General features: G+C 42.6%; 3 protein-coding genes across 3 annotated transcripts; 2 read left to right on the top strand and 1 right to left on the bottom strand.

Moving 5' to 3' along the window:
- Positions 1–772: 772 nt before the first annotated feature.
- LOC307229964 (zinc finger protein Eos-like) lies at positions 773–8,120 on the bottom strand (the record flags this gene model as incomplete). The annotated part of the gene is made up of 8 exons (XM_080000100.1): positions 8,076–8,120; positions 7,187–7,334; positions 6,983–7,087; positions 6,635–6,889; positions 5,943–6,110; positions 5,409–5,555; positions 4,622–4,753; positions 773–1,626 (listed from the first exon to the last, which is right to left on the bottom strand). Exons 2-8 carry the CDS (start codon positions 7,224–7,226, stop codon positions 773–775), a joined length of 1,701 nt encoding a protein of 566 aa, XP_079856226.1. The 5' UTR covers positions 7,227–7,334; positions 8,076–8,120.
- A 2,023-nt stretch (positions 8,121–10,143) lies between these two features.
- rhebl1 (Ras homolog, mTORC1 binding like 1) lies at positions 10,144–13,927 on the top strand. The gene is made up of 8 exons (XM_080001296.1): positions 10,144–10,679; positions 11,322–11,393; positions 11,482–11,549; positions 11,849–11,931; positions 12,086–12,142; positions 12,307–12,354; positions 12,903–12,984; positions 13,476–13,927. The coding sequence occupies exons 1-8, from the start codon at positions 10,628–10,630 to the stop codon at positions 13,566–13,568; spliced, it is 555 nt and encodes a 184-aa protein (XP_079857422.1). The 5' UTR covers positions 10,144–10,627; the 3' UTR covers positions 13,569–13,927.
- A 1,907-nt stretch (positions 13,928–15,834) lies between these two features.
- Positions 15,835–23,495, top strand: prkag1 (protein kinase, AMP-activated, gamma 1 non-catalytic subunit). The gene is made up of 13 exons (XM_080001289.1): positions 15,835–15,991; positions 16,691–16,742; positions 16,871–16,971; positions 17,068–17,149; positions 17,241–17,299; positions 17,550–17,595; positions 17,708–17,762; positions 17,859–17,985; positions 18,313–18,478; positions 18,556–18,593; positions 20,053–20,199; positions 20,370–20,500; positions 20,645–23,495. The coding sequence occupies exons 1-13, from the start codon at positions 15,983–15,985 to the stop codon at positions 20,691–20,693; spliced, it is 1,062 nt and encodes a 353-aa protein (XP_079857415.1). The 5' UTR covers positions 15,835–15,982; the 3' UTR covers positions 20,694–23,495.
- Positions 23,496–23,521: the final 26 nt, after the last annotated feature.

Here is a 23,521-nt window from a genome sequence, read left to right as displayed (position 1 = left end):
ACACACACACACACACACACACACACACACACACACACACACACACACACACACACACACACACACACACACACACACACACACACACACACACACACACAAAGTGTATTTGTAATTCAAGGCGCAGCCCCTAAATTAGATCCATCTGACTAAGAATGGTTTCTGAGTTTGGTCTGCACAACATCCAGCATTATAAAACATCACCCACCGAGCAAAAAAAAAAAAAAAAATTCCAAGAATTGAAGAGGTTAATGTAAAAAGTGCTTTTCAGACAAGTTGAAGAAGGGAGCCTGTCGTTGTACTCATGAAAACAGAACTTATTCGTCTTTTTTTGCATTACCTCAGTTAAAGTGCAGGAAATGGTAAGTTTTCAGATTAGATATACATTACATCTTATAGCATGTTTGTGCACCAGGAATGAAATCTGGATATAAAAAAAACCTAAAAAAAAACACTACATTAAACTAGTTTAGCAAGGCACGTCTGACATTAGAAAAGTGCAATGACCTTTCAACTACATTAATAAAATAATTTGAAAGTGCATTATATATATATATATATATATATATATATATATATATATATATATATATATATATATAGAGTTCAAAGTGCATTCAAAATGACATGCATTCTGACTGGAGTGCCATTTGGAAGTCATATAATTAGATTCATCCTCTCTTAATTATGTTGTGCAAACCAAACTTAGCCATCTCTCCCCTCGCCCCCAGGTAAGAAAAGCTCTCAGTGCAGAAACGAGTCCAACCCTTCATTATTCCACCATGTGCTCCCCGCGGACAATGTGTGAGGAAAATTCATAGCGGTCCTGGCTGCGATGGCCACAGATATTACACTCGAAGGGTTGCCGAAAGCCATGGCAGCCCATATGGATGGTGAACATGACGTGGTCCAGGAAGAGCACCCGGCAGTGCTCGCACCTGAAGGAGCGCACGGCTCGTCCGTCTCCGTCTACGACGCGCAGCGCCTCCCTGGAGGTGGAGGAGGGCGCCGCCGGAGAGCTGGGGGTGGGGGCGAGGACGGGAGGTTGGGGGGCCGCGTGGCTGCCGTCCTCCCGCCCGCCGTCCCGCTCTTTGGCGTGGCCGGGGCTGCACCTCTCCCTGTCCCTGTGGTGGTGAGGAGGAGGGGGAGGCGGTGGATTGTTGTTGAGGTGGAGGAGAGGGTGGTTGGTGCTGTTGACGTTGTGAAGGTGCAGGGTGGGAGTGGAGCCACTGTACAGCTCGTCGGGCATGCTCTCCGTGTCAGTAGAGTCCTGCCAGCCGTTGCTTGGTGAGAGGGCGTGGCCGTGGCCCCCCGGTAGCTCCTCCAGACCTCCTCTGGCAGCGGCTCCGGACCCGGAGGCGGAGCCGTCCAGCCTCAGCCCCAGGGGAGCTACGGGGGCCTGATCCGAGCCGATCGCCGGCCTGAACTCCGGGAAACGCGAAGGGTGCGTTGTAGGAAGACGTAGCGGTCGCAACGTGTCTGGGTCTGACACCCCGACGTAGTCTCGACCCAAACCGGTCACATGTTGCTGTTCGTGTTCCCCTGAATGCATCTCCCCATCCTTCTCAAAACCAGCCGCAAGCTTGTAGGGTGTGTCTGCCAGGCTGAGGCGCATGTGCTTCTGTCCTGTAATAAAGAAACATGCTCATAAGTCTCGAATGTCTCTTGCAGGTGAGGTGAACAAGAGAACAGCGTCTCCAAAAATTACTTCATATTTTATTCTTACTTTTAAAGGTAAGTTATCAAATACATATATAAACCTCACAAACTGAATATTAACCAAAAAAAGGAATCAATAGTGTGACAAATGTGACCAGACTTTACAGCAATCAATGATCATAATAATAATAATAATAACAACAACAACAACACAACAACAACAACAACAACAGGAAATAGATAATAAAGTATGAAAGTTAATTTAGCATTGCAAAACACATACAGAAAAAGTTTTTTTTTTTTGCACATTTCTGATATTGAATGTTATCGATATTAGAAATAAATGTTTCATATATTAAAAAGGGGGAACTTAAATTGACAAGCATCCTTGTCAAAAATGGTTAATTCACATTATAATCATGTGCCTTATAGTCCATATTTTAAACAAGTTTTGAATAACATCACATTTTTGGGTGGGAGGGGTGGGGGGCACAGAGTGTCCCCGTTATGAACGTTGCGCTAATTAGTGATGGAGGGAGAAAGCTCCCGATCTAGACCTGATCTATGGTCTCTTATCGCCTTCTTTCCCTCCTCTCCTCCTGTGGTAAGTGAAATGTGACTCTGCAGACCGTGCTGAGACTGAAGAAGTGCTTGCACACAAACACGTTCAGTTTTGTAGCGTCCGACTAAGTACTGAAAACATGCTTAGTGTTTTAGAAATTAGAGGATTTTTTTATTTGATGAAGGTCGGCACTGATACGCGAAATATTAACGAAATGGGTTTCATTTCAGATTTTTTTTTCTTATAAAAACCAAAACCGCAGTAGGCAGGGAATGTAATCGGTGATGCCCGAACACCGTGGAACACTGAGAACCGCCGGAAACTCTGGTATAACATCACCGATCAGCCACAACATTAAAACCACCACCAACAACCACTCATATTGTGTGGCTCCCCCTCGTGCCACCAAAACAGCTGTGACCCGTGGAGGCATGGACTCCACTAGACCTCTGAAGGTGTCCTGTGGTACATGGTACCAAGACGTTAGCAGCAGATCCTTTAAGTCCTGGGAGTTGCGAGGTGGGGCCCCCATGGATCTGACTTGTTGTTCCAGCACATCCCACAAATGCTCCATCGGATTGAGAGCTGAGGAATTTGGAGGCCAAGTCAACACCTTGAACTCTTTGTCATGTTCCTCAAACCATTCCTGAACCATTTTGTGTACTTGGTATGAAACAATGTTTAGGTAGGTGTTACGTGTCAAGGTAACATCCACATGAATGTCAGGACCCAAGGTTTCTCAGCAGAAAATTGTCCAGAGCATCCCCAGGTATTCACTATTCCCTGGGTAAACGATGCACATGCACCCGCCCATCCACATGATGTAGAAGAAAACGTGATTTATCAGACCAGGCCACCTTCGTCCATTGCTCCGTGGTCAAGTTCTGACGCTCACATGCCCATTGTAGGCGGTGTACAGGGGTCAGCATGGACACTCTGACCGCTCTGTGGCTACACAGCCCCATACTCATCAAGCTGTGATGCACTGTGTGTTCTGACACCTTTCTATCATAGCAGCATTAACTTTTTCCACCAATTTGTGCTACAGTAGATCTTCTGTGGGATCAGACCAGACGGGCTAGACTTTGGTCCCTGCACCCATCAATTAGGCTTGGGCGGCCAGTTCTCTTTCCTTGGACTACTTTTGGTACAGAGGGTACAAACGACTGCATACCAGGAACACCCCGCAAGACCTGTCGTTTTGAAGATGCTCTGACCCAGTCGTCAAAATTTGGCCCTTGTCAAAGTCGCTCAGATCCTTATGCCTTCTCATTTTTCCTGCCTCCAACACATCAACTTCAAGCACTGACTGATCAAATTAACTTGCTGCCTCAATATATCCCAACCCTTGAAAGTGCCATTGAAGTGAGATGAGCAATGTTGTACCGTTTTTACACCATTAGCGGGTATACCTGTTTTTTGTTTTTTTTTATATGGGTAAACCTGCTAAAGAAGGCAATTGACGCCTTTCACCATTGCCAGGATTTCTATTTTTCCCTGGTGTGGCACATTCGACGTCACGAACACACCTGAAAAGGGGCGTGTCATGAAAAAAACAAAAAAACATGAACCAGCGAGACTCTGTTCCCTACGTTCCTACAAAAGAGCTTCTCAAAATAATCAGATAGTTTGTACATCTATACTGTATGGCTGAAGGACCGATGCGGGAGCGGAGACGCTCCTTTGGTTCGGAGACCGGCTTGGGGCGGTGCTGGAGTGGCTCGGAGCCCGGCGGGGAGCGTGGGGGTTCTCCGCTGTGGTAAAGGGGTGAAAACAAGTGCATCGACCCGGGAGTCGGGTTTACATCAGGGCCGATCGGAGCTGGAGCCGATAAAGCCCTGTCTACTGCAGGGTCATTTTACCCAGGACTGTAGCCCGGGTGTTACCTTTCCTTGTGGCTGATCGGTGTATATTGTGAGCTTGCTATTTTCGAAAAGGAGATTTAGCATGTTGCTTACAAGCTTACAAGTTTGCCCCATTGGACTGCATTAATGCACAGTCTGAAGCTGCAGCAACCCAGTACGTTTCACAATATTAAAGTGTTTGGTGAGGTAATGATCTGAACAATTATAAAAGATGGAAACAAACACTTAAATAAGGCCGGGGTTCAAAAATAATGAGCCAACCCAAGTATTTGATATATTAATATGTGCAGATAATTACATTCCTTACATAACTACATTACAATTACTTTCCCCTGTATATTACTCAGACATGACTGTGTAATTAACGGCATAATCAATCAGTGAATCCAATTCCTTGATGTCCTCACGGTACAGCTACGTTGCCATACGGTTTCAGACAATCACGGATAAGTGAAAACATCAGTCCTATTGCACCTTTTTTGGCAGGTGGATTTGCGCTCAACTTAATTGCTTCATATTAGCTTCAAATGCTCACCTACAAATTTCTGTGGCGTTGATCTCTTTCGTTTGGTGATGCTATTAGTAAGCCGATCGATGAATGCAATCTTGTCTGAGGGAGGTTGCAGTAGAGCGTCAGGTATATACTCAAGCTCTCTGATCTCCTCTCCTGTGTTGGGGTGACATGCTACTTCATTATATTTGGTATAACATTCCGTGAACACCTTTCAGAAACTACAGCTGACACAACTACAAATTGGGGCACATGTGCAGGATCAAACCTTATTCCATTGTTCACTGTAACACTAAGGTTTATTTAAAGACCACGTATCCTGGCATTAGGAAAATATTCTCCGCACAAGCTGTGCAGCACATAGATAACAATAGATAAAAAATGTGAAGATCAAAAGATTGTGCATGTTCAATACATATGACTACAAGTTTTCCCCACCAGGCTATGTAGTGATATTTGAAACAAGATTTGCCAGCTTTTCTCTGTATATTATGATATATAATATACATTTTATCACGTGATTTTGTCCAATTATCATCTTTATGTAAACACACAGGAAGGTACAGTATAGTGCACTGTATAACCACTTCCACCTCAGTATTCTAATACCCCCTTATATTAGTATTATATCCACAGCATCAATCAATCAATCAATCAAATGTTCTATTATTGTTTCCAAAGGTTATCCTGTTCTGTTGGGAGATGGTGAATATTTCATTAAACAATATTTCATAGAGTTCATATAGCCTCTGTGAGAGTACTGTTGCTTTTTGAGAAAGTGCATATCTCTGGCTGTCAAAACACACTTTACCTGGAATTTGAGCGCTGCATGGCTGCGTCTCCATGCTCTGCAGGTAACTGTGGCAGCGCTCACGATGCTCCTCAAGGGCGCTCTGCTGCTTGTAACTACGACCACAGTAGCTGCACTTATATGGCTTTCCTACAGTGGGGGAGGACACTGGCGACGGATAGGGAAGGCTGCATTAATACTCTCGGTAACATTATATATTTTAAAAACCACTTAGAACATGTATAGCAATGCTTCTCATTCTAAAACATGTAACATAAACTACATACACAAGCACACATTTATTGGGTATTGGACCTGCCCATATTAAACAAGTCAGATTATACCAAGATTTATTCATAATGAAGAACATCAACATTGTTTGGATCAACAGGTTGTCTTAGCAGTTGCTAAAAAGGGCCAAATAACTGGTAGAATGCCTCAACCAAATTTGGTCTACATTGATGAAGGCCTATTACAAATGTTAATCACCAATATTGATAATAGTCTATGTACATTCACCTCAATAATGCTTGATTGTATTTGAATCCCTCTGACCTGAATGAGTGCGAAGGTGGCCAGTGAGAGCGTCACGTCTGCGACAGGCATAGCTGCAGAAGGGGCATTTAAAGGGCTTCTCCCCTGAGTGCAGCTTAATGTGGCGCAGCAGGTTCCCCTTCTGAGTGAAAGACGCACCACACTGGTTACATTGAAAAGGTCGCTCACCTGTGAGAAGATCAAGCAAACAAATAACATTTTTGTGGTGCATCATTTAACTTAATAGTGCCAGCAAAGAAATTATACCAATCAAAAAAGTAAACCCCCCCTTCAGACAATGTCGCACAAACACGCACACACACTGAGAACTGCATTGTCGTTGCAGGGAATCTCTACTAATCTACGGAAAGGTCTGGAAAAGGTATGTCTGTAAAATGATGCACAGTTATACACATAGGGCTTTCAATTTTTCAGAAAGAGTATTGTGCAATAAAAACTTTAAAAGACAAACGTGACTGTCATTTTTTTATGTCTGTTTTGAATTATTAATGTGACATTGGGAGCTGTTAGTCTTGATGACTGTTAACATAAAAACTGGTATTGACAAGGAAGAAACCACCCATGCCACTATATATGGATCAATATTCAATCTTTTAGTTAACTTGCAAAGTCTGTTAAACAACACAAAAACCCATGATTTGTTTCCCTCCCAATGACGGACTAATCAACCACTCAATCAATTGATCAGTCACCTGTGTGGCTGCGTTTATGCACCATGAGGACATTGGGTCCAATGCAGATCATCCCACAGATGTCGCACTTGAGCTTCCCGTTGGGCAGTCTGGTGGCTCCAGCTGGCATGGTCTCGGGGCTGTTCTGCTCCCTGTAGCCTCCCCCGGCATCGCTTCCTTGCTCTTGACCTCCCTCCTCTACCCCGTCTCCTCTCTCATCCTCAAGGCTGCGACCTGGCTCATCATCACTGTACAGCTCCACCTTGATGGAGTTGGCTAGGGGTGCACAAGAGGAAATGTATTTAGTGGACATAATAGAGAAAGTCTGTGAATAGTTTACCTATGATGCAAAGCAGAGTTCAAACTGACCACTAAGGGAGCGACTAGGAGAAGTCTGGTGGCTGTTCGGTGTGCTTGCTGTTGGACCTCCGAGAGCCCCAGAAAACTCCCGCTCCACTGAAGAGTCCCCACTAGCTGCAGGCCAAAAGAAAATAAAGTTCTGAAACACTGATGATAGCGGTGATGGCTTCTGAAATTGTTATATTATACATATAATGCCCACCTCTTGCATACCTGATATATAGGACGGGCCATTGCAGTCATCCACATCCATACTCAGACAAGCTGAACATTTAAAATAGGGCAATTACTTTGGTGGTGGTGGTGATGGGGGGGTACAACACTCTCTTTCAACATCATTACAAAAATGAAATCACCATATCTGAAAAGCAATATTTTTAAATAAAGATCATTGCACTTGGAATTGAGCCGTCTTTGGCAACGGGTAGGAGTAAACAGAAACACATGACTCCATCTAGATCAGTGGTTCTCAACGGATGCCCAGGGGTCCTTTGAGGTTCCAGGGGTCCCCTGTAAAATCATGAATAGCTAAACGAGGAATTTATTTTGGTGGGGTTTGGTGCACTTTAGTACAGACCAAAGGTTTAAAAAAAAAAAAAAAAAAAAAAAAAAAAAAAAAAAAGATTAATAGAACCAGAAAGAAATGAGAATAACAATAATACATTAACATAAATAAGACGCAAAACAGCGCGCATCAACTCACCGAGGCTGCCATTAGCGGCGCCATCTTGGCCACCATAACTATAGTATAGGTATGGATCACGTCTAACAATGACAAGATTTTCAGATTGTGCTTCCAGTAACAAAATCGGACCAAACGAGGGTCTGTGGCTTAGTGTGTATCAAATGAAGGGCCCTGACATGAACAGGGTTGAGAAGCACTGATTTAGACGATCCAGCTCATCAAATTGGGAGTTGGAAACAAACAAAAAAACACTTGCCACGTTTAAGCTGCCTGCTGTTGATAACTGTGTAAAACAGACCACTAACCCGGCTGACAATAACATCACATCTGACAGATTTGCAACACAACTTGATTTGATAGTCTACGTTGACAGTTACAACCCCATGCTCACGTTAGCCAACACAGACGGGAACACACCTTGGCGTTGCAAATTGTTTACTGTGAACCGCCCGGAACTGAGGCACTGCAAGTTGAATGAAAGCCGATGTCGCCCGCCAAACGCCGGCGCGAACCACCGACAGTGGTTCCAAACACGCAGCCCCAGCGCTCTGTAAATGTGGCTACACTGGCTAGCTACCGTTAGCCGTCAGCACTTCGGCCAATGTTTCCTACATGGTTGCTATGGCAGCCACCGCCTCCCAAAATGCTAAGGCCAACTAGCCGCGCGGCCAGCTAGCTCGCCTGCCCCCACGCTAGCGTCCATGTCGCCGCAGCGACGCGGCGCTCGGCAGCTGCGTGCCGACGCGGGCTTCTGGAAACGTCTTTAACTGCGGCCCAGCCGTCGCGGCGGCCATCGAGTGCACGTTACCTTCTCCGTCTGGGACGTTTCAATCAACTTTTCTTGTATTTATTTATTTATTTAATTTATTAATTATTTTTCATCCGCTTGTTTTTCCTTGTGACGACACCACGACCCGGAAGCACTTCCAGGGGACCGGAAACGGGGAGTAATATGCCGCTAGTAGGAACAATTTCGAAATTAAACCGGATTCCTTGAAACGCGTAATGGCGGAAAATCCAGAACGCCACGCTGTTGTAAACAAACGCTGGTACTTCAGTGCTGGGGTTGAGTGTATCTGGGCTCTGACAAGCGGTAAAAGTACAAAAACTCTGACAAAAAAAAGTTAAAAGTTCATCAGCACCTGCTGTTAAATGTCCCTTAAGTGTTAAAAGCAAAAGCACATGTCCCGAGTCTATAACACAGAAAGTCCTCTTTACAACGTACACCACAATAGTACCAGTGCTGTCGTACAAATATGAAAAGCGTGTTGTAAATGTATTAGAATGAAGCTGCACGCGTGTCGGGAAGCTTTGGAACTTGCAGAGTGAAGTCTCAGTACAACAACAGGGCGTTTGTACTTGTTAACCTTCCACCACCGGCGACGTATGTTTACTTTCATCTAACATCAGTGTAGAGTCAAGTAGAGTGGAGTAAATTAGCATAGAATACAATACAGTACAGCAGAGTAAAAGTAGAGTAGGGTAAAGTAGAGCAGAATAAAGTCGAGTAAAGTAGAGTAGAGTAACCCCGTTAACCCTTTTGGGCCCCATGGATTCAAGATTCAAGAATCTTGATTCAAGATTCAAGATTTTTATTTGTCACATACATATACATACTTTCATACATATATGCAGTGAAATGTAATGAAACGCACCCGGTGATAGCACACAATATGTCCTAGGAAAAAAAATAAAAGTAGAAAGTTCCTTTCTAATAGACCGACTAACTGACTCCTAAAACGTAATACAGTAAGTTGAATACTTATAGAATAAGATAAAAATATATAGAATAAAATACAATAAAAGTAAATTGAAATAAAATGGAATAGATAGAAGGAATATGCCTATGTATATACAGATATGTGCATTTAAAGTGGCATGTGAATGTGAATAGAACATGGAATGGCGGCGTGCCATTCCAGGGGTGTACCTTACACGGCACACGGACACGGACTGACCCCGACCCCGGCGTTTTTGGGGGCGACCGGAGGCCGTTTTCCCTCCGCTGATACAGAGGCCTGGCTGCACATGGCAGGCAGGAGGACGCTCCTTACCACGTTAAAATGCACAGAGACAGGAGGTTCAAACAGTTTTGTCTTTGTGTAAAGCGACGCCGAGGGAACGTGGATCCGGGTGCGGTGTCCATTTGGAACGCCCCCGTTGTAAACCTCATTTTGGGCGCCGACAACCATGACACAGAAGCAGAGAATCAAATGGGAGATGTGATATTAAAAAAGCGTGGTCGTAACAGAGCGGCTGTTGGAGCTCAGTGGTTTTTTCGTTTTTTTGTTGTTGTTGTTGTTCCATTTTCATTCTTACTCCATTATTATTCATTTTTTATTTTTTTAATACTATAAATAAAGTGCGGGTCCGTCTATATTTGGGTTATCCACAGCATCGCAGCGTGACCCCTGCTACAAACGTCCGGCTCTGACGTGTCTCCGTCCGCACGGCGCCGCCGCAGTGTCCCCGTTAGCGCGGGACTCTCGAAGCCCCCCTTTTAAAGCGGCGAATAAGCCTGTTTTTATTCGGATTGTCTTTGCTTTGTTTGTTTTTATTTTTTAAATTTTTTTTTTGTTGGGTTTTTCTTTTCTTTCTTTTTTGTTGTTGTTGTTGTTTTGTTTTTTTTTGTTTGTTTTTTTGTATCTCCGATTTCAACGATTTCGTTTCGTCGCCCGCGGCGAATTCGTTTAAGTATCGAAGCGGCGGCCGCGGGCTGGCGGCGCGTTCTGCCGGAGACCCGACCGACGAAGTGCACTCGAGGCCCCGGCGGAACAGGCTCGGGAGGCGGCGGCGGCGTCTGGGGGAGGACGCAGAAAAGAAAAAAAAAAAAAAGAAAGTTTGTTGTTGTCACGTGACGTAGGACGAATGTGGCGATAACGTTTTATTTGGAGATTAAAACCCCGGCGGAGGCAAAAAAAACAACAAGAAAAACACAAAAAAAGAACCACACACGCGGCAACAACACGATGCCTCAACCGAAATACCGGAAAATCGCCGTAATAGGTTACAGATCTGTAGGTGAGTGTACGCCGGATTGTGCTTGCGCTAGTGCTAGCCAGCGAATGCTAACTCATGGTGGCTAATGCTAACGCTATGCCGCTTCTTTTTTTTTTTTTTTTTTTTTTTTTTTTTTTTTAACTGCCGTATCCCCGCGACGTCGACGGCGCCGGGCGAGTTCGGTGCTTCGTGTTTAATGTGTTCGTTATAAACCGCCGTTCGCCATGTGCACGGCGGCCTAGGTCCAACACGGTTCACATGGCACCGAAATGTACAGCGTGACTCGCGACATACCGCGTCCCGTGAAGCGTACGCACGGTGTTCTGGATTTGTTGACAAAGAGTGTTCGGGTGGATTTTTATTTATTTATTGGTTTATTTTCATTCCTCGTTTCGTTGCCAAATCTTTGTTTATTTGTTTCGGTTAATTGAGTGTTTTTTTGTGTTTTTTTTTAATTTTTTATTATTATTTGGCTATGGCCTGTTTTCGTGTCAGCTGCTGAGCCGGACGGGCTTCTGAAAACTGTCAAAACGACACCGTCCCCCCTAGAAGCAGTCTGTGACCCGTGTCAGCTCGCTTGCTTTACGTTGCCTGTGGTTGTTTGTTTTTTTTCCTTTAATGACTATAAAACGTTAAATGTGTCGTTTCCTTCCCCCTGTGCAGGCAAGTCTTCCCTGACAATACAGTTTGTGGAGGGACAGTTCGTTGACTCATACGACCCCACCATCGAAAACAGTAGGTGCCCTTATGGAGCTGCTGCACCTTTGTTTGTTTGTTTGTTCTCAAATCACGGAAATGTTCACGTTTTCATTCTCTTCCACAGCCTTTAACAAAATGGTCTCTGTCAATGGGCAAGACTTCAATCTCCAGCTGGTGGATACAGCTGGACAAGTAAGCTGCTGCTTATAATCCCAATTTGTGTGTGTGTATGTATGTGTGTGTGTGTGTGTGTGTGTGTGTGTGTGTGTGTGTGTGTGTGTGTGTGTGTGTGTGTGTGTGTGTGTGTGTGTGTGTGTGTGTAAACTTTGATTATTTCCGAGACGATATTGTCAGCGGACTACATGGGCTAAAGTGCCATGTTCTACAATATTCCCTTTAAGGAAATGAGACATGGCATCATAAGCAAATTATGTTTGAATAAAAGTAAAAAGTAAAGTTCTTGATATGAATCTTCACATCTATTGCTGTAGGACGAGTATTCAATTTTTCCACAATCGCACTCAATGGACATCCATGGCTACGTTCTAGTCTACTCTGTGACCTCCATGAAAAGGTGAGTGTGTCTGTTAGGTCCTCTCTTATAGGTACTTTATACAGTATTGTGTGTGTGTGTGTGTGTGTGTGTGTGTGTGTGTGTGAATCCTAAACCATCCAATGTATTTTGTTGATTCGCGTGTTAATGCTGCTGCTCTCTTATTTCTTTCCAGTTTTGAGGTAGTGCAAGTTCTACATGAAAAGCTGCTTGATATGGTTGGAAAGATACAGTAAGTATTCCATCTGTAGTTTTTGCTTTTTTTTTTTTTTTTTTCCCCATCAAACAGTCCTTTAAATGTTCTCATATTTTACCATTCTCATCTTGTATCTTACTTTGTGTTTTTTTTTTTTTGTTTTTTTTTTTGTTTGTTTTTTTTGTGTGTGCGCGCGTTAGGGTTCCTACTGTTCTGGTCGGCAACAAAAAAGATCTCCACATGGAAAGGTAACCACGATGGAAAAGATCTTTGCTTTTGACCACTGTCGCTTTTTCCATCTTCATCATTTTGAAGAAGAATCTTTTAATTGTCACACAGCACACCACAGCACATGCATTCATGGCGACCAACACACACACACACGCTTCAAATGGTGGTCGGTGAAAGGAGGCCTCTGCATTTGACCCATCCTGGCTCGTCCTTCCTCCGGGCGGGGGCAGCCAGGAGCAGTGGGCGGCGTACAGCGACGCGCCTGGGACCTGGTTCCGTACGTCCCTCGTTGGTCAGACGATGATGTTGCATGTTTTTGGGTGGGGGTCCTTACTGATGTTAGATGGAGGAAACCCCCTGTGAGCACGGGGAGAACATGCAAACTCCACCAGAAAGGCTCCTAATTGGGCGATAACAACAACAGGCGGGAATCAAACCCAGGACCTTCTTGCTGTGAGGCAGCAGTGCTATGCACTGTGCCTTCGTACACACCAATTTGTGTATTGTGTACAACGAAGCGTGTTATAAGGAGGCTTGCTAAATCTCCCCCCCCCCCCCCCCCCAGAGTGATCAAGCCAGAGGATGGTAAGAAACTTGCCGACTCATGGGGGGCTGCTTTTATGGAATCTTCGGCCAAAGAAAACGAGGTAATTGTAAACTTCATGCATATACACGTCACTAAAAGCAATTTCCAAGGTCATTGTCTAGTACCCTAGTAGTATGAGTAACCTATAAAGGTAAAACCTATATCATATTCGGAATGTCTATGAGGTGTTGTTTGAGAGGTAAGCAAAGTTGAGATGACCTTAAAGCTCTCACAATTATTACATAATTGCCTGATCGCAGTTATTTGAACAAACTTCAATCAATTTGTTAAATTGTTCAATTTTACAATCCTGTTTCTATCCAAACTTAAGTGGAAATTTAAGCCAATTCAATAAATGTGACGACAAATACAATGTAAAGTAAATCACTAGAAAACAATAATTCCTCATAATGATTTAAAATGCTTATCTTTATCTATGCACATCCTTTTGACTGTGCAATTATAAAACTTAACTGAGAGCCTAAACCACTGGTAGAATCAACTTGCTGACTGAAGTCCCGTACTCTGTTGATCACCTCTCGTGCATTGCAGACTGCGGTTGAGGTCTTCAAACGGATCATTTTGGAGATGGAGAAAGCCGATGGAAACGCCCCCTCAGAGGAAAAGAAGTGTGCTGTGATGTGAAAGTGTCTCGGCAGGACATCGGTGAACCCGTATGCTGAAGACAGGAGGCACAACTTCACCAGCTCGCCAATCCTGACCTCCCCGGCGTCAATGAGCTGTCGTGACATTATCTGACTCTATTGTAATATCAGATTAATTTATACAGTCAGCCAGTGTCCCAGGCAGCTGATGCATTAGCCTGTGATCATAACAATTGGAAAAGGTTTATTGAGCCTCATTCTTGGTATCTGAAGAAAGAGTTTCCTCAACGAAGAATTCTCTTCAATGTATTGTAGATATTGTCAGAGAATTGACTATCTATATTTTGACAAATTTATGGAAAAGAAAATATTGCCAAATCTATTTGACCCAATGCTAAAGGTGTGTGTGTGGGCGGGGGGGGGGTAATTTGAGGGGTTTATGGTTTTGGGAGTTGTAGAATAGATTACTTGTGCAGTAAGGATAATAAGGGCTGATTAATGGATATAATATGCTTGAACCCTTCCTAAGGACTTGTGTGTTTTTCAGTGATCTTGCCAGTGACAAACAACTATAGTTTCACATTGCTATAAATGTGTTTTCGGAAGACAACTTTAATTTGCATACAGTGGATTTCCAAAAGCATCTGGAATACAATTTATTTGATAGAAAAGAAAAAAAAACCACTGTAATGTCACATTTTTCACTGTCATTTTCAAAAACTAAACTTCAGGTGCCTTTAGCCTATGAATTGTAAACTGTGTCTTAATGGCAGAGAAGTCTTTCTATATTCTGTAACATTGTTTGATTTTTAAGCACTTGCAACAAAGAGTGGTTGTCCCTTCTTTTCTACAGTTTACCTTTCCTCTGACTGTAATAAAGTGGTTATCTTATGGACAACCTCGAAAGTCAATTTTGCATAGCATGGATTAGATCAGCAGTGTTTACAACTTATTTTTAGACCCTTCAAATCGGATGTAGATGGCAGCTTTGCTTTTCCCCCTTCAGGCCTGTAATGACCTGTTTTATATTAGAGAAACAACCGAGGGATTGGGTTTTATTCCTATTATTCTAATGTTCTACCCGTAGTGTTTTTTTTTCTTTTTGTTATTTAGACTTTTAATGAGTGCTTCTCTATAAGTAAGTAGTTGATTGATGGGTGAGTGTTAACATTTGCAGAGAAGCTGGTGATGCTGTGTCTTGTGCCTTCTTCATACACATTTCCTACCTGCTTCCCTTTATGATTCAAGGTGCTCTTACGTTTTTTTTCCCCTTCTGTTGACTTGATCCCATGAGAAAACCTGCTGGTTTTATGCATCTTGGCACAAATGTTCTCGTGGGACTGTTAATTCAGAAAACTTGCTGTAAACAGTTTTGTATATAAATATATCATTTACTCCTTTGAGTTCATGTTTATTCATTTGCTGCTGGCTGCATTCACAGTATGAGCATCTATTATTAGTATAATATCAGTATATATTATTATCTAAAGCCAAGTTAACAGATGAAATATGTACAGTCTCTGAAAAAGAGCTGATTGATTCAGTTATAGACATTAAAAGGCACGTACTTAATTTAAGACAAACCGTATAAACCTTCTAATCTTCCTGCTATTTGGCAATGTTTGCAATGCAAGGTCACCAGAGAAATATTTTTTCAGTATGTATTATCCAATCTCATTCACGCTGAACGGTCGCCAGAATCCTACTTATTTGGAAAATAAAAAGGTTAAAACTACGCGGCATAATATAATGCAGCTCGAGCGACACGGACGTTGCAGTATATTAACACCGGGGCTGCAGGGTCGGGGCGTGGCTACGTGGCCGTACCAGTTTCCGATTGGTTGATTCTAGCTGCGCCTCGGTGATTTGTGACAGGCGCTACGTTTACGTTGATGCTGCGTTCCATCGAGCTCAAAACCCGGAAAAAAACCCCAACCATCCCAGTCTCCCGCTTGGACCAGTGCAAAGCAACGAGGAGGAACGGCCATTATGGTCGGAATCTAAAGTTTGTCTTTCGGGGCTCGAGCGCCCGAGTGTCCCGACGATTGAATAACAGGCCTGACCTCACAGCAACACCACTTCACATACCGCTAATGGCGACGGTAACGGCGTTTCTTTTACAGCAGGTCTTACTTCGACCAAAACCACTCAATAGTTTGAGCTAATGGGATACGCAATGCGCAAACCCTGAGAAACAAACGCACATGTGCTAAGATCATCATGCTTCCCCAGACGGAGGCGATGGAACACGGTTAGCTCGGAGCTGCCGACTGCGGAGGCGGAATTTTCCAGTTCCGAATTCCAGCTGAACGCAGCATACCACCAGTACCGGAGTTCTACGGGGATCCACCGCGCAGAGGAACCCAAGGAGACCGAAGCGGTTCTGTGTTCCCCAGCCCGATCAAACCGGGCTTCGCCGAGCTCCCAAGGACAGACCCGAACGGCGGATGGACCATGGAGTGTGTACGTCCCAAACTTTGGCCAGCCAAGCTAGCCCGATGAGCTCATCGCTCCGCCACAACTCTTAGTTTAGTATAAACACGCCATGCTACCTGCGGCGGCAAGCTAACAGCTGCTAGCCACACCAGGGGGGGCACGCAGTGTGGGACTATCTCGTCACATTTATTCCCGTCACGCTTTGAGGAGGAGTAGCAATGGAATCCAAATTTGGGGTAACTTTGCCACCTTGGGATGAAGGGTAAATAAATGGAAGCGGTCACAGTGCCTCACCCGGCAGAGGCTAGCACCCAAATTAATGGGGAAATCTCACAAGATGGTGTAAGATCTCGTATTTCAGCCTCGGAAGTCGTTATATAACTTGTAGTCGCCATATATATTGTCTTGATCGAACTTAGTCTCCATATAATGTATTGATGGAACTTGCAGCCTCTATATATAAAGTCTTGATATACTTATTGTATATTGAACCTGTTTGACAACATACCGGAATTCAGTGTCCACCTAGCGTCCATTTGGGTTTTTTTTGTCGAGCATGTTGATTTTTCGGATATGCTCAATAGTTCCGCATTTGTGTTTGTACCAGCAGAGTACAAATGCAGAGTACAAATGCACCTCCAAATCTACTTCCAAAACATGCGATTTACCTCCAGGCTCCTTTTGGAGAGTCGCCTGTTCCGATCAGCACAACACTTTGTCTTTCAGATTCCAGCTCCTCTTGATGACTTTGAAAGCAAAAAAGAGCCTCTCGTCGAAGGTAGTTTGTACCCTTCGCGTTGTCACTCGTAAACCACTTATTTTGCTAGATTCAGTGAAAAATAAGTAATCTATTGTCAGTGAATGAATGGGCGGCTGGCCTCATCTGATTTTTCCTGGTTCCTCCAGATCCAGAGCATAATTTGTACACCCGATTCATGAAGTCTCATCGATGCTATGACCTAGTACCTACAAGCTCCAAATTGGTGGTGTTTGATACATCACTGCAGGTAAGGCTAACTGCTTAAATATTACTTTAAAGGTTTTCACTCTGGTTTGGGCCGGTTTACAAATATATATTTGTGAATGTCAATTTTTTTGAATAGGTGAAGAAGGCCTTTTTTGCTCTTGTTTCCAACGGTGTGAGAGCCGCACCCCTGTGGGACAGCAACAAGCAGTGCTTCGTTGGTAAAAGGGAAAAAAAAAAAGTTACTGGCTTTGTGGCTTTGCTCGTGGCTTTGTTCAAAGATATAAATAGACTTAAACTTCTCTCGTGCAGGCATGCTCACTATCACTGACTTCATAAACATCTTGCATCGCTACTACAAGTCTCCTTTGGTAAGACAATAACCACTGAATATTTTTAGGTTGAGTGTGAAGTGTTATTCCAGCCCACTGCTCCTAGATACATCAGATACTAGGATGGGTAAATGCAGAGAAAAAAATTCCCCACAGGGATTAAAAGAGTATAAATCATCATTATTATTATTATTATTATTATTATTATTATTATTATTATTATTATTATTATTATTCAGCCATGAAAGTGAGTCCCTCTTTGACCATGTCTACCTGTATTACCTTTCAGGTCCAAATATATGAGCTTGAAGAGCACAAAATTGAGACATGGAGAGGTAAAGACTTAAGCTAAACAAGCAATGCATGGCTGGTCATTCAGCGTTAATCTAAGCAAGCTATAATGTTTGTACTTAAAACATTTATTTTTATTTTATTAATTTTTTATAGAATTATACCTTCAAGACTCCTTCAAACCCTTGGTCAGCATATCACCCAATGCAAGGTATTTTATTCCTTTATTCCACGCCCTGTCTTGAAAATTAAGTTTGACCATTGAGTTTGACTGCATTTTTTTCCCCTTCTCTTAACTCTGTCGTAGTTTATATGATGCGGTATCGTCTCTGCTGAAGAACAAAATCCACAGACTGCCTGTGATTGACCCACTGACAGGGAATACACTTTATATTCTCACACACAAGAGAATCCTCAAGTTTTTACAGCTTTTTGTGAGTGTTTATTTATCGACTTTAGCGTTTATTTTGTTACTTATCAGTTTAAGATGAATTACATTAAAGATGATAAGATCAGGATTGAACACAGACCCACAGCCATATTTAATGTCTATGTACATCGATCAGCCACAACATTTAAACCACCACTAATATTGTGTAGGCGCTTACACTTGCCCATTTTTCCTCCTTCCAACACATCAAATTCAATGTTATTCACTTCACCTGTCAGTGGTTTTAATATTGTGGCTGATCGGTGTATGTACGTACCGTAATGTTACTTTTCAAACGTGATTTATTTGTGTCCCTATCTTTTTCTTGTAGATATCAGAGATGCCAAAACCAGCTTTCATGGATCAAACCCTAGAGGACCTGAACATTGGAACATTCCAGAAGATAGCAGTGGTGCGTGCAGATACACCCCTGTACACAGCGCTGGGCATCTTCGTCGAGCAGAGAGTGTCGGCGCTGCCCGTTGTGGACGACAATGGTGTGTGTGTGTGCAAAGGAATCATCTATTTTGAGTCGTTTGCAGCATTTACTTATGTGCGGTGTTCTTTCATGCAGGTCGAGTGGTGGACATTTATTCCAAATTTGATGTCATAGTAAGTGATTATTTCTGCTCTAGATAATTTATCAGACTTTAGCAGTAGACAGGATGATAGTGGCTTCATATTTGATGTCTTGTTTACTACTAGTGTGGTTACGTGTCCTTACCGTAACTATACATTTTTATTATACACCGATCAACCACAACATTAAAACCACTGACAGGTGACAGTAAATAACACCGATCATCTCGCTCCAATGGCACCTGTCAAGGGGTGGGATGTATGTGGCAGTAAGTGAACAGTCAGTTCTTGAGGTGGATGTGTTGGAATCAGGAAAAATGGACAAGTGTAAGGATCTGAGCCACTCTGACAAGGACCACGTTGTGATGCTAGACGACTGGATCAGAGCATCTCCAAAGCAGCAGGTCTTGTGGGGTGTTCAGTATGCAGTGGTTAGTACCTACCAAAAGTGGTCCAAGGAAGGACAACCCGTGAACCGGCGAGAGGGTCATGGACGCCCATGGCTCAATGATGCACGTGAAGAGCGAAGTCTAGTCCGTTTGGCTCGATCCCACAGAAGAGCTACTGAAGCACAAATAGGTGAAAAAGTTAATGCTGCTATGATAGAAAGGTGTCAGAACACACAGTGCATCACAGCTTGATGTGTATGGGGCTGTGTAGCCACAGAGTGGTCAGAGTGTCCATGCTGACCCCTGTCCACCTCTGAAAGCTCCTACAATGGAAACGTGAGCGTCAGAACTGGACCATGGAGCAATGGAAGAAGGTGGCCTCGTCTGACAAATAACGTTTTCTTCTACGTCATGTGGATGGCTGGGTGCATCGTTTACTTGGGGAAGCGATGGCACCAGGATGCACTATGGGAAGAAGGCAAACTGGTGGAGGAGGTGTGATGCTCTGCAATGTTCTGCTGGGAAACCTTGGGTCCTGGCATTCATGTAAATGTTACTTTGACACGTTTCATACCAAGTACACCCCTTCATGGCAACGGTATTCCCTGACAGCAGTGGCCTCTTTGTACTGGATAACGTGCCCTGCCACACTGCAAAAATTGTTCAGGAATGGTTTGAGGAACATGACAAAGAGTTCAAGATGTTGACTTGGCCTTCCAAATGGGATGTGCTGGAACAACAAGCCCACCTAGAGGGGACTTAAAGGATCTGCTGCTAACGTCTTGGTGCCATATAGCAGAGGACACCTTCAGAGGTTGTGTGGAGTCCACGCCTCCACGGGTCAGCTGTTTTGGCGGCACGAGGGGGAGCCACGCAATATTAGGCAGGTGGTCTTAATGTTGTGGCTGATCGGTGTATTTGTAGTTTATAAATATTTCCAATATTTATATGCCACTCCATATATTTACACTCTAATTACACGTCATCAATCATGTAACAGTGTAAGAATTTTTTTTTTTTATGTGATAGGTTGATTTTACAGTTTGTGTGGCTGTCATCTGTAAACGTTAATATTGAATAAATTGAACACTATAATTGCACAGAACCTCGCTGCAGAGAAGACCTACAACAACCTGGATGTGACTGTCACCAAAGCCTTGCAGCACCGCTCGCAGTACTTTGAGGGAGTGCTGACCTGCCACAGGCACGAGACGCTGCAGGCCATTATCACGAGGCTGGTGGAGGCCGAGGTGAGAGGAGTATCTCTTCTTGTTACCTTTTTTTTTTTTTTGTTTTTGTTTTTGTTTTTGTTTTTTACCCTGAGAAGCAAATCATACAATGTGTGGTCCTTGGTGAATGTGGTATGTGTAGCCCCTTTATTTGAGAAGCAATTGCACGGACTCTGCCCTGTGTCTCTCAGGTGCACAGGTTGGTGGTGGTGGATGAGAACGAGGTGGTCAAAGGAATAGTCTCCCTCTCAGACATCCTGCAGGCGCTGGTGCTCACCAATGGGGACGGGGAGGAGGAAGAGAGAGCCTCAAATTTCAATATGTAAAAAAAATACATTTATTTTTATATATATATATATATATATATATATATAAAGTATTCATATATATTTGAGTAATTACTAAAAACTTTTGCTAAACCCGTTCTAAATGAGTCATTTTGAGAAAAAAAACCTTCTATTTGCAGGAACTGCTTGAAGCAGGAACTAAGGGAACAAGAACAGACTGCGAATTAAAAGGAGAAAGACAAATGAAGAAGGAAGCTACAAAGGCATATTCAAAAATCCCCATGCATCTCCTTGTGTCCAAGGTGCTGAAGTTTCAAACAGGAAGCCTCTCTTTTAAGCCAAACGAAAATAACTACTCACAATACAAAGCATAAAAGTCTGAGTCATACTTGTTGGAAGCGGCCGATCATTATCTTCTGTGAAATGTGACGACGCTATTCCTGCTCATTTTGTTGTGTTAAGACATCGGAGAGCAAAACAGAGATTTACCAGCACTTCTCTTCTCATGCAGCTTTTTTAAGAAAACATGTTATGATCTAAAGATTACGTCAAGCCCAATGCAAGTTGAGGAGTCTAATTGTGTCCCAGTTAAAATCCTCATTGTTTGATTGCAATGTTTATCTGGCTTAAAGTCAATTCAACTCTCAAGGCAATCATGTGCTCAAGGTGAAGTCTAGAATATTTTATATCGATTTTCCTTTAAATATGACCATATTTGTGATTATATTTGTTGTCTTCTCTTTAATGCACAACCACTGGATATTTATTGGGTTTAATGTCCTGTGTCCTTGTGACTCAAATACTGACGGAGTTTTTTCTAAGGTCCTTTTTATATTAGATCCACCATTATATTTATTCTATAGAGGCACACAATTTGCATTACTAAACATCATTTAGCACATTCTTTTATCCAAAGCATCTTACCCACAGACAGATTTACTTACTGTAATAGGACCTAATGAGGTGTAAGGGATTTGTCTATTGTTGCATCAAAATAATATTTCTTTGTGGCAGAATGGCAAAACATTGTAAGGCCGTGCTATATTTCACACACAAAAAAACATTCTATAACTATCTCGTTATCAAAAATAGTAAGTACCACCCGCTACTCTCCATTTTCTGAGTTTGGTCATCTTGATGGGCACATAAGTCGACATTTATTTGTACGATTGTGAGTGTCGTGAAACGGCCGATTTTCTACATGTTTTGAAATGATGGAAGATGAGCAATAAATGTACAGCAGAAGTGAATTTAGACATTTCTATATATTTTATATCCTTGAAGGTGACTCAGACTGGAGGTTAGGAATGATAACCAACTTCAAACATATACAAAAATGAGTTGGGGTTGACAATCAAAGCTCACAAGAAGCAATTCATAGAAATAGAAAGTCACTACACATAATAAATTAAATGTTTATTCTATACAAGTTGTTTGCATGATCATAATAGTTGAAGGTTACTTTTAAATACATGTCTCCTTGCCAGAACCAGAAGTTCTCACAATGACTTGTGCAATAAAACAGCATTTTCTGAATAACACTTCCAAGATTATCTTAATTCAAGTGTACTTAACATTACATTAGAACATAAGCCAGGCATATTGTTTCTATTAGTAATGTCATTTTGTAACTTGACAATCACAGGTTTACGTATGGATAATTTTCACATTCATGATCTACACAACAGGAACAAGCTCCTAGGGCCAACTCTGCTGCTGAAAGCAGCAGTAAGTGCAATTCATAAGTTACTTTACCCCTTTAAATGAGTGTAAAAAAACCAAAAAAAGATTGTAGTTAAAGCATGGGGTGTTAAGATAAATAAATATTGGTGAAACAATTCATACAAGACAGTAGTAAGATGTTTCAGTAGTATCTGGGTTTCACAAATAAGGTTTCATTTAGTACTACACAAACATTTTCCTACGACTAGAGAAACAGCAGATCCAAAGATGTCTAATCGGTATTTCCATGGTTCAGGGTGATACAATAGATGGTCATGATCTGTATAAGCATTCGTACGCCTCAGCAAAGGGGTCTTGTATAAACACTGCTAACTGTAGTTCTGGCACTCTGAGATCCCTCGTGGGGACCCAGCAAATACAGACATATAAGGATTATATTATAAACATGGAACAGACTTTACATCAGCAGTACCTTTTCAAAAACAGTTCACTAACCTCTTTTAAAGAAAACATGAAATTGAGGAAAACAACAAATTCATTGCCATAACAAATACACTCTACACTAAATAAACCCATGACAATTTGCATATTACAGAGGTATTGTGTGTTCAGTATTCTGAACATTGACTAAATACAGTAGGGTTGCTTTGGAGGTCATCACATAAGTACAACGGTACATCATTGGAGATAGGACAGCACAACATACTACTTTTCATGTCTTCCCAGCAGAGCGCCATGTATAAAAGATGAACCCACTTAAAAAGTAATCAAAATATCAAAGCTTAAATATACGTATTGTCTCCTTGTAAAGCAATTCGGTTTAGTCAGGGAGAATGTGTCCTGAGCAGAAAACAAAAAGCGGTGTGCTAGGACACGAAAACAAACGAACAAAACAAAAATACTTTTGCCCGCTTTCTTACATAAATGTGTTAGTAGTTAAAAAAGAATAGTTCAATGTACATACAATCAGGGAAACACTGGGTTAGAAACTTTTCTGCCTTCTGGATAGGGTTAATACAGTAGTGTGGGTTTGACTGAACGTAGTTAAAACTAGCCCAAAAAAGTCAGGAGTGTGTGTTAGTCGACAGCGTGGAAGACGAGCCATACTGTCCTCAGAGTGTTCAGTAGCCACCAGCGCTACGCTACACTGGCTCTAATATAAGAGATAAACATAGTAATAAGTACTGTGGGTGGGTCAGTAAAGTACAATGAAGACCTGAGGATCACAAAGGTTTATGGTAGGAGGTCTGGGCACATGGTTCAAAGTCCAAATGTTTGGCAACGTACCAAGACAGTCCAGTGATTTCGACGGCCCAGACCCTGGCAGTGCAAAGGCCTGAATACAGCGTATTGGCAAGCCGAGGTCGGGGTGT

The sequence above is a fragment of the Zeus faber genome (genome assembly GCF_960531495.2).
Source record: "Zeus faber genome assembly, chromosome: 5".
In the NCBI taxonomy this organism is placed as follows: domain Eukaryota; kingdom Metazoa; phylum Chordata; class Actinopteri; order Zeiformes; family Zeidae; genus Zeus; species Zeus faber.
The sequence above is the reverse complement of the archived record's forward strand: the minus strand, read 5'-3'. Positions and strand labels throughout refer to the sequence as shown.

Excerpts from the sequence above, each read along its gene's own strand:
- rhebl1 (XM_080001296.1), top strand. The coding sequence starts at position 10,628 with ATGCCTCAACCGAAATACCGGAAAATCGCCGTAATAGGTTACAGATCT. Across the intron at positions 11,550-11,848 it reads TGGTGGATACAGCTGGACAA|GACGAGTATTCAATTTTTCC; the intron begins GTAAGCTGCTGC and ends CTATTGCTGTAG. Across the intron at positions 12,143-12,306 it reads GATATGGTTGGAAAGATACA|GGTTCCTACTGTTCTGGTCG; the intron begins GTAAGTATTCCA and ends TGCGCGCGTTAG.
- prkag1 (XM_080001289.1), top strand. Across the intron at positions 17,150-17,240 it reads CAACAAGCAGTGCTTCGTTG|GCATGCTCACTATCACTGAC; the intron begins GTAAAAGGGAAA and ends TCTCTCGTGCAG. Across the intron at positions 17,763-17,858 it reads AGCATATCACCCAATGCAAG|TTTATATGATGCGGTATCGT; the intron begins GTATTTTATTCC and ends ACTCTGTCGTAG.